At 36.0% G+C, this 11,420-nt stretch overlaps 1 protein-coding gene across 1 annotated transcript in view; it reads left to right on the top strand.

The window, feature by feature from the left end:
• The first annotated feature begins 10,800 nt into the window (after positions 1-10,800).
• Positions 10,801-11,420, top strand: part of LOC107082100 (lymphocyte antigen 6G-like) — a 2,014-nt gene continuing 1,394 nt past the window's right edge. Inside the window, exons 1-2 of the mRNA XM_015370564.1 lie at positions 10,801-10,940; positions 11,220-11,327. Of these exons, the coding sequence (XP_015226050.1) occupies positions 10,895-10,940; positions 11,220-11,327 (154 nt within the window). The 5' untranslated portion in view covers positions 10,801-10,894. The remainder of the gene's footprint in view (positions 10,941-11,219; positions 11,328-11,420) is intronic.

Below are 11,420 nucleotides of genomic sequence, written 5' to 3'. Positions count from 1 at the left end.
TCTATCTATCTATCTATCTATCTATCTATCTATCTATCTATCTATCTATCTATCTATCTATCTATCTGTGTTTGTCCGTCTGTCCAGTGTTAGAGACATAGTTACTTGTTCTGTCTCTCTGTCCAGCACAGACACATTCTCTCCCATAGCATGGGTCTGTTTCTCTATCTAACAAAGGGTCTGTTGGACATAGCTCTGTAATCTAATCAACCTGCTTTATAGCTACACCAAACCAACCCCCCCCCCCAACCAACACCACCACCACACACACACAGAGCAGAACCTTTCTTTCTTCATCCTGTCTCTTTAGCAGGGACAATACGGTTATCAGCTTTTTTAAGATCATCTGCATTTCCATAGACATAAACTTACAAGCAAAGAAAAAAAAGCTGCTCTTCTCAGTAACATTAACTCCCATCCAGATCTCATCTTTGGTAAATGATCCCTCTGCTTCTCTGAGAAATCCCACAAGAGTCCAAAATCCAGTACGAGTAATGTGATGCCACCTGCCGACCTATCTGTTACCATTTGGAGACACTGGACAGTGTGTGGGTTAGGTTTCATAAACTAATATTGATACACAGTACATCCGTCACAAGTGATATAGAAGTACGATTCTATTGTGGGGTGTTGGTCATACTTAATATTCCTCTACAGCAATGGGTTAGGAGTCATCACTGAATGAAACTCTGATCTAATTTAAACATCAGTGCTGCTTCTAACAAAAACCCATTTCTTTCAAATTACTGGCTCGTCTATCATTCTTCACATTTAAAAACTGCTTAAAAATCAGATCAGAGGTCTTTGCTGATTTTGGTACATCTTTGGCCAGACTGTGTTTAATCGTTTATCGTTTTTGTTCTTTTATAAGCCTGCAGGACATTTGAACACTGCTCTCACTTGGATTTGCTCGTCTCTGGGAAAGGACGTGACTTTCCAGTGTTTCATACATTTTTAATTTGGCCAAGATTAGGACCATAGCAGAACCATTATTTTAGCCTGCCTAAGTAATAAATAGCAGAAACTGTCATGCATTATAGTTTTAATCAATTAACATAAGTCGTCATTCTAAATAAAGGATAACAGGTAAAGATGTTTAGGAAGAGGCTGCTGAAACACGCTTGCAACCCTCTTTAGTTCAGCCAGTTTAGCATCATAACGTCTTGCACAAGATAGGCAATTTTCTTGAACAAAAAGGTTTAAGGGACTGATGAGTTGGATATTAAGGTTTTTGAAGAACAACAGATGAAGGAATCCTTTGAGGGTTAAGGGTATCAAGGCTAAAAAGAGCTAGCCAGTTGACAAGCATGGTGGTGGGAGAGTCATGCCGATGTTAGAGCGGGTGGAATAATAGAGAGAGATTACTAAATTTGAATTCTTCACTTCAACTCAAGAGCCAAATGGTTGAAACTCGGACACAGAAGAGATCCTCCAACATGAACATTGCCCCAATACCCAAATTTACAGGTTTTGAAATTAAGAAAGCAAATTAAAGAATGATTCTCACCACTTGTGTCCAACTCTTGAAGATCCAATGCCATTTTTTCCCTGTCACACTGGCTGCAGTATGTATAAAGAAGCTTCTACCATACATAGAGTAAGAATACGTCCTGATCTGTATGGGCTGTCAATCAAAATACAAAGGAGTGCCCCACTTCATGACCGCCCTGCGCACAATCCTTTTAAATTACAACAGGGAAAAGATTTTGATATTGACAAAATATAAGGGAAGCTATGTTTAAGAAAAAGGGAAGACAGCCTCAACACAGGCTGTGAAATGGTTAAGAACTGGGTGAGGCCGGGGAAGGATGATCATCACAGAGCTTTCCATGACGTTTGCTGAAGTTTTTTTTCATAGAGAGGGGAGTGCAATTAGCTATGCATATTCATTGTCTCATATTTAGTCTAAGCATCCTTGTTGTTCCACATTTGTCTTTTTTAAGCTCTAAGAGTATTGCTGTTTTAGTGTATCTGTTTTCTGAGATTCTTAGCTCCTCATATGAGAAAAGTACAATGTTTATTGAACACTGCAGCAGCAATATACTCTGAAACATACTCACAGCAACTTAATGTAATTTTACATCTGTGATTTACGATACAATGTTGTAAAAACTAGGGGTTTCCAGAAGCAACTTTTTCATTTCTGATATGATATCGATGTTGCGGCTTTGAGAATTGGCCGATACCTATATTGATCCGATGCAATATTAGCACGAATCATACTTTTATTACTTATTTTATCCAGTAGATTGTTAGAAAAGGTTTCATTAAGTGATATCACTAAAAAGTCATCAACAAAAGGTATGTAAACAACTGACCAATGTAAAATTAACCACTGAGTTAAAATGCATGAGGTTTTATATGCCGGTAAACTCAGATAATAGTTTTTTTTGTCTAATATTGGAACGATATCCAATATTGATATAGGATTGGGACATCCCAAGTAAAAATACAACTGTATTGTAACGGTCTAGCTTCAAGGACAAAGCATTTAAGTTGGCATATCAATAAATTACTCAAAAACATGACTGTTAAGTTAATTGGCTTCTCTAAATTCTCCCTAGGTGTGCATGAATGGTTGTTTGTCTCTGTATTGCCTTAAAATCTAGAGTAAAATACTGTTTGTGCCTATACAAAACAAGTACATTTTACTTAATTTGTTTAACTAAATCTAACTTACAACTTGGATGTAATTAAGGAAATGTTACTTAATATATTTACAACTGTTATGTCTTATGGAAAGTGAGATTCACTTGATACTTGCAAGTGAGTGTTGTTTGCCATTTGCATAGAAATACTTACAATATTTGAGTTTTTTTCTTCAGTGTGGTGCCTATGTCCAGCAGTCTATGGGTGAAGTCAGGCTACCCTGGACAGGTTACCAGTCCATCACAGGGCAACACAGAGACATGCAACCATTCACACACACCTAAAGAGAATTTAAATATGCTAATTAACCTAACAGTCATGTTTTATCACCGTGGGAGGAAGCCAGAGTACCTGAAGAAAACCCACACATGCACAGGGAGAACAAGCCAACTTCATAAGACAAGAGTAAAGGTAGAGATGTGATAATGGCTGAGTGTTCGGCCATTTCCTCCAAGCTGTACCAGCAGCAGGAGGTAAAACAGAAAAGTTACAGCACAATAACACTGACAGGTGGACTCACATTACTTATTTAATACCTCTAAAGGCAGCTGAATGTGCTGGATTCCATTTAAGGGGTATCAGATTAAAGGAAGTGATGACCATGTATCCTCGTCCTCAAATATGCACTGCTCTCTGTTGCTGAAGCGCTTAATACTTCAACAGCATTATTCTTGTCAGGGCAATGTTTCAAAATGGACAAAAGTTCAAGAGGTTTAAATACTGTTGCAAGGCCATGTATGCTGGTAGCAGATGTTGTTCACTGCTCCATTGTTGAAAAGGTTTCTGCAGGGCTGAGGACAGATGAAGGTAATTACATCCCTTTCAGATCTGTTGCTAGGGAGTGGCGAGCAGCAAAAGTCGTTCAAATTAATCAAAGCTTCCTGGCTTCCGGGGAGATGTCCTCTATCTGACTCATCTCAAATTAGGCCACTCTTAATAGTCCAACTGTAAAAATAACAAAAATAATATAATTACTATAATATAATACTATAAGTCTTTCTTTTCATGCATGAGAAAGCCCTTAATAATAATGGTGGCTACTTTGTTTGACAGTGACATATTGAAAGCTGCACGGCTTCGTCAGCAGAGACAGAGATCATCTACTATCTGTAAAAGTGAAATGATGGCCTCCCAGAAGGGCTGTTGGGTTGTAGAGTCAGAGGTGAACAGAGACCGCTAAAAAGCATTTGCTACTTGCATGGCCAAGAGACATGTTAAGAGCTAAGTGTGATAAATGGCCTTGTTAGGCAATTACTCTAATGGAGTACTGCAGGTTTACGCTAGTATGTTACTGGGAGATTCATGTGGTACACTGTAAGTAAAAGGAACAGTGCAAAAGTGAACACTTTAAGACATGCTCAAAATGCGTCCACTAAAAAAAAAGAATGCAACTATTTTTTTGCATTTACTTAATCATATTTAGTTACTTTAACACAATTGTTTCATATTAGCAGGGTAGGACATAAAACAATTGTGCTAAAGTAACTAAATATGATTAACCAAATGCACGACAGGTGTAAATTAGCAACTATGCTATAATCTGGCTCATTTACAATCTGTACAGAAGTATAAGATTGTTCATTAATGTGCTCTGTCCTGATTAAATAAATAAATAAAAACAGTTGCATTCTTTTTTTCATTGTAGAAGGGCTTAAGACTGAGTTTTTTTCATATCTCATTAGTAAAAAAAAAACTCCTTTCAAGAATTAGGCAGAAGTACCTTTATGATAGAAAATAAGAAAAAATTAACATCCAAATAAAGGCTTATCGTGGATTTTCTTTTTAAATTGAAATAAAGTGATTGCTTCTTTTTTGGTTTTAGTTCCACATGGCTCTCCTTCTTTGTTTCCATCTCTGTGATGAGCCACAGCTGCTTCCATTAAATATTTTACTGCAGTGACGTCAGTTTTTATTCCTGCACTGCAGTGTGTCATTGAACATTGTGCCTTGGTGGTCTATAAGTTAAGTGGTCTGTGTAACATAATTGTATATCCATTATTCAAGCCAAAAACCCTCTACGAAATATGTTTTCATACATTTAGCAATAACAACCTTTTAAGTGCATTGATTTTACATTAATCTTTCCAGGATTAATATGTTACCGTTTATTGTGTATTTAATTCTATTTGATATTGTTACAAATAGAGCACAATATTTTCGCTTATGTACAAAAATCCTTTTGAAATTCTCTGTTAATGTAATTATAAAGAAAATGAAAAATAATCTATCAAATTAATATTTTAATGCCTTAAAATGATGCAAAGAGGGGAATGTATTTATCATTCCATGGGGATAAATATATACTTAGTTTAAGGAATAAATGCAGTTTCAACATTGTCCAAATAGTTTAAATAAATACAAAAATATATTTTTCAATATAATGATACATTTATAAATGGAATGTATCTCTATTTAACGTGTGGAAATGAAGACACTTCTCCCTCTAGTGGTATCTGATAGAAAATACTGTAAATCAAAGTGTTTTCACTTTGCAAAAAGAACATAATCTTGGCTCTTCAGAATTAAAATGAAGTGGACTAAAGCCAAATATTTACTGGTTATGTTGAAACTGAAGCATTGCTGTCTCTTTACAGGAAGTTAGATGTTGTGCAGCCTAACGCTCCAACAGAGTATTTTCTATGTTTATTATTTATGATAAGATGTCACATCAGCTCAATAGTCAAAGAAAAGGTGCCAAAAGGAGAAAAGTGTGCATAGGCTATATATATATTCACTATATGGCAACCATTACTCAGATTTTGTCTTATAAGGTGGTTAATTTGCTGTCACTGAATATTTTGGGTACATGATGGACATTATTAGCTGCCTTAGCAGTTGAGGTTTAGACAATTCCAGTTTTGAGGGCCGGAATCCAACTTTTAGTTTAATCCTTGGTCCGTCACACCTGACTTAAATGGCTGCATTACCTCCTCTACTGTATCTGATTCAGGTGTGCTGGACCAAGGACACGGCTAAAAGATGCAGGATACCAGCTCTTAGGGACTGGAATGGTTTGCCCCTGGGCAGCTAGTATGTAATGTACCAAATTCTGTGAGCTTGTCCACGTCATGCCCTCTGTGGACAACTTTTGGATTGGAAGATTGGCTATCACTGCGTGGTATAAGTGGGATGTTTGCAAATATCATGTATCTTATAAAATCTTCAATATCTACAATGGGAAACAGTTTACAGATCCTTGCTTAGGCCAGAATCACTATTAATTCAAATTCAAACACATGTTATCAATGCATTTTACAGAGACAATTCGATCAGATCATACAGCTAGATTGGTAAAGTTTTCTATTCAATGAAAACCAGCTGATTACAGAGACTCACTGACTTGCAGGGCATGCTCCTGAATGAAAATGTGGATAAGTGTTTGTTTTTCACAACTTTGTTTGAATTTTCTATTTAAAAAACAACTATCACATTCAGCTTTATAATAATATATTTCATTATACTTCAAACACAGACTTCAATTGTACATTATTGGTCATTTAGATACTACACCCACCAATTAACCCTTTGGACCCCGAGCCTCATTACTATCTCAGATTTTTTTTTTTCTGTTTTGTTTGTGTATACCTCAAAACTATGACTTAACATATGTGGAACTATGTACTTAATAAAAAAGTGTGAATGACTGAAAATATGTCTTATATTCTAGGTTCTTTAAAGTAGCCACCTTTTGCTTTGATTACTGCTTCACATACTTTTGGCATTCTCTTGATGAATTTAACATTGTATACATGAATATACATTAATGCATAGACAAATAGATTAATAGATAAATAAATATGTTTTGGTCATAAAAAAGGCTTATCCTATATTGGTTAACTTGTATTTGTCTATGTATTTATTCATGTAAATTTTTTTCCTTTTTTGCAAATTATGAAATATTGAAAACTGTCTTTCTGTTGTCTAATTGTTTAACTGTCTTTCTACATTTCCAATTTTACTTATTTCTGCTTTTCTGTCCCTGTATTTAATGAGGCGGGTGATTCCAACATTTGTGTCCAGCACATTGGTTAGAGTGGTGCGTATGAATTTTCTGTCCCCACTTCATCTTGTTTTGGGTCAAAATGGCTCCAAACAAGATAAAGTGGGGACATTTGCATGAATTCAAACAGCTTTTTTATAATGCAAGGGCTTTTTTTGCTATTAAGTCAGGATAAGAAATAAAAAGATACACTTGATAAAAGATAGCTATATTACTACAAGACTACATACCACCTATGTTTAAAATTGTAAGACTAGGAAAGTCTTATGCCGTCTCAACTGTGGCCACGTTACAAAAAGTCAGAGGAGTTTGTGGTGAACTGCTGGATGAAGTGCGTGAAAGGTGTGTTTAAGAGTGGGCCTGCAGAACTGGCTGGAGCTGCAGCTTTCTGGAGGTCCTGGTGTGCCAGGAGCTGGGGTGGTGGTTGATGCCTGGGACGGGAATGTGTTGGTGGGCTGGAGCCTGGTCTTTGAAGATGTAGGAGTAAACAGAGAAGGGGCCTGAATGATTCACTCTGCTAAGACAGAGGGCTGTGTAAGAGTTCTAGTTCTGTTATGTTTTTCTTTTGGATGTTCAGTTTTGCTTTGCTCCTTGTTTTCTAGTTTTTCATGGTTTATTTCTTAGTTTATTGTGTCCTTTGTTTTTTTTCTCAGTTACTGTCTTAGTCTTGGTTCTGTTATGTTTTCTTTTGAGTGTTCAATTTTTCTTTACTCCTTTTTTTCTAGTTTTGGTGGTTTTATTTTTATTTTGCTGTGTTCTCTGGTTAATTCTTAGCTACTGTTTCAGTCTTGGCTCTGTTATGTTTCTTTTTTTTTTTCAGTTTTACTTTTGCTCCATGTTTTATTTTGTTGTGTTTTCTAGTTATTTTCAGTTTTCTAGGTTTTTATTTGTTGCCCTCTGCTGCCCTTTTGTTTTCTCCTTTTTCCCTAGCTCATTTTTTGTTCTGCTCTGTGCACACCTGTTCCCAATCTGCTCGTTAGTCTTCTCTTTGTCTCAGTCTCCCTCAAATACTGTCGCTGTTTTGTTCTTCTTTGCCGGGTCCTCATCAAAGTTCCTCCAACTCCGTCTCTCTGAGCCTTCCTCCTTGTGATTTTGATCCCCCTGATGTCTCTTTGTTTTCCGGTACATTTTGACTAGTTTTCATGTTTTGATTTTTTGATTTTTGGACTCCTGGTTTCATGTTAGTTTGGACTCTGTTTTCGTTTTTGGATTACCTGCCTCTGTTTTTGGTATTCTCATTATTAAATCCTCAAGAAATTCACCTCTGCCTCCCTGCCTCTGCTTTTGGGTAAACAAACCATAACCAAATCGTGACAGGCTGGAGCTTATCTACAGGCTGCTAGGGCTCAACAGATGGGCCCTAGGCTCTCTATGGGAGTAGTCCTGTTAAACTCTGAGCCAAACTCTGCACTTTTGTTGATAAACCTGCAACCTGCACTTCAAGACAGTCCTCTTACTAAGGCCAGCATAAGTGACTATGTCATTTAATTAGCTGTGTCGAAGCTTATCAAAAGTGTCTGTATTCATGTAAAATGGAAGAAATCCTTGGAGAGCATTTTGTATTCAGACTTTTAAGAAAAAAAAAAATCCCTGCAATCCTAAGTGCATTTAAATTTACATGAAGGTGCAGCCAGGTTTGCATTTTTTGGAATAATTTGTCAGACAAATAGGTTAATTTGTTTGTTTCAGCAATGGAAAGAGCTCTTTTTGTTTACATCATTATCACCACCCAAGGATATCTGAAGCAGTCTCTTTTGAGGAAGCCCTCATCTGTAGTAGTTAAGGCTTTGGGAAGATTTATCTTATACAGCTCTTTCAATTTCTAACACCTTAACGTTCTTAAATAATCGTAGTATAGTATGGATGTTTTTCATTCAAGCCTTCAGTCCAATATATGCCTAATTAAGACAGCAAAAGGCCCCTGGATGATGTTGCATTTTTAGGGATGGCAACTGCCACACGTACAGACTGTAGACTCCCAAAGTTTAGTACTGCCACAAACAGAGACATACCTTAACTGTTACGAAGAATATCTATGTTGGATTCCGATTTTCAGCTAAATATGTTTCTGTATACAGTGGGAGCTTTGTAAATCTTAGCAAAGCATCTGTTTGCTGCACTATCAGAAGTTTATTTTATCAGAAGTGTCTTTAAAAGGATAATGTGTGGATCTTCATAACCCTCTTGACCACAGAAGAATGAACTACATAAGGAGGAATAATACAACATGGCAGGTAACACAAATTGGGCTCCATAGCACAAAACAAACTTTAGAAAAGGTGGAATATATATATATATATATATATACATATATATAATTTATTTATTTATTTTTTTTTAAACAGGATTCCCTCATATTATTGATACACTGGACTGCAAAAAAATTAAAATGTAACACCCCACTGGAGAACATGAGGACACTTCGTTAACAGAAAATGACAGCATTCATGTCAAAGTTAATTATTGTTAGGTATGTCAAGTAGCTCCTAGATTTATTATGTATATTACATTACCTGTGATTCTGAATGTGATACTCAATGTGATTACAGAACGGGGTTCTCCCTGGATCCCTTTTTAAACAGGGCTCCCTTTGTTTAAGTAAGGACAAACTTTCAGCTGCTGTTATCTCTGGGGATGGTGGGCCACACTTTGTGCAAGACAGTGAGGCTTTTTATAATAATTAAAAAATAAGTAAGATGATCAAATATGTGTACAGGTACCATCTAAGTTAATAGTAAAAGTTATTTATGCAATATAGTCAACTATTTATCCAGCTATTACCAGTCTGCAACATGTTGATATTGAATCCTAACCTGCTGCCAGCTCATCTGTTCTGTTTGGATGTTAAAATGATAAAAAAAAACAAGAAAAAAGTGACAAATTATAGCTGCTGCTTGACTTTTTTTTTATACCAGATGTGATTCATGGTGTATCTGGGAATTGATCCCATCGCTCACATCTAAGACTTAAACCACTAGACCACAGGGGGACTAAATTTTAAGGTAAATGAGGTATATACATGTATCACTATTAAAATGCACACATCTTAAAATCTTAGCTTCCAATGTGAATTTTTGAGTTGATAGTTGTTAATTTGAGAAAAATGTTTCAACCATGACATTTTCAGTTAGGAGAAGTAATCAGGAAATGTAAATTTTATGCTATTTAGGTGTTAAGTCAAGAAGTCAAGAAGAAATATTCTGATATTTTGTATATATGATTTATATATTTCATTATTGTGTAGGAATACCTACTAATATATATTATCTTAAGTGAAAGGAAATAATTGTATACAAAATGTTATTTTGTGAAATTAATTTCATCACATGCAGCTCATAGCTTGTTGTCATTTTTGATGGCACCATGAATTTTGGATAAAATTGTGGCCATATTACCCGTTCTCTGCATGATCTTAGCACTGATGACTGGATTATTGGTTTAGTTAATTTACCCGCCTAGCTTCGCCCAGTTTTCATTATCACTCATCACTTCTGTTACAGTTCCTATTTAAACTGCTTGGTTCCAGCCATCAGTGCCAGATTATTTGAGTCATGGATGAGAGTTCTCTAGCATATCCATTGTGTTATCCTGATTGCCTGATCCTGTTGAGTTTTTGCTCCTGGACTTCTGAAATTGCCTGCCCCTGTTCTGATCTGTTTGCCTGACCTGTCTTCGGACTTCTTTTGGATTCTGCCTGATAGCGAACTTGTATCTGTCTCCTGAGCCCAGCTTGGATATTCCCTTTGGTACCTCTTTGGATCTCTGATCTTCTGGCCTTCTTCCTCCTCGACACCAGCTTTGGATTACATACTTACTTCTGCTCAGGTTTGTTTTGGAATTGAAAGTTTAATAATCTTCAGTTCATGTTTTTTTTCCCGCTTTGGACCTTGGACTTTGTCTTTGTAACATTCGTTTAACTTTTTTTTTTTTTTTTTTAATGTTATCTGTTTTGAAGTATGAGACCAGCATCCTTGTCTTTAAATCAAACAGTGTACAGTTTAATTTAAAGCTCGCTGGTTTAATCACCACTGCTAAATGTTCTTTGACCCTATGTAGAGCCGGTGGAAGTTGCCGGTGTCAGTTACTGTTGGCTCCACCTCTGCCTCACATTTACTCAGTTTTTTTTTTTTTCTTCTGACAAGGAGGGGCTTTCGACAGAGCTGAAAATGAAAGCAGATAAGATTCACGAATAAAAGTCTGAGGAAAGAAAATCTGATTCATTGGGTTAAGCAGATCAAGTCCAAGATGCAGCTTTATGGAACTCTGGTCCTATTTCTGACCTTCTCTGTTGGTAAGATTAAAGTTTACTTCTTAGCAGCTTCTAATCTCATGATGAATGTAACTCAAGTAAAGATAATGTGGATTTTTGCAGATTTCCTTTTTCCCTAAAAAACTCTAGCATTATTCTTGGTTAACAGCAAAGGTTAAATGTTTTGCTTTAAACCTTACATTCAAAATATTTCTTCTAAAATTTGAGGAAAAGATATATTGTTTTTAATAAATCACTTTATTGCGAACATTGCACACATAGAGCACATGTTAAATTGTTGTTTCTTGTGCTTTTACTTAGCATGTGGATTGAGATGCTACTCATGTACAGCAACTGAGCCTGAATCCTGCACAGACACCAAAGCCTGTACTGTGATTTTTAACCGATGTTATTCTTTCAAGGTAGAAGGTGAGCTGCTAAATATCAGCGGTACTCTGCTGCTAAAATATAAAAAAAAAATAAAAAAAAATAAATATATATATATATATATATATATATATA

Source organism: Cyprinodon variegatus, unplaced genomic scaffold (genome assembly GCF_000732505.1).
Source record: "Cyprinodon variegatus isolate N-32 unplaced genomic scaffold, C_variegatus-1.0 Scaffold47, whole genome shotgun sequence".
Taxonomy (NCBI): domain Eukaryota; kingdom Metazoa; phylum Chordata; class Actinopteri; order Cyprinodontiformes; family Cyprinodontidae; genus Cyprinodon; species Cyprinodon variegatus.
This window is presented reverse-complemented; position numbering and strand designations above follow the sequence as displayed.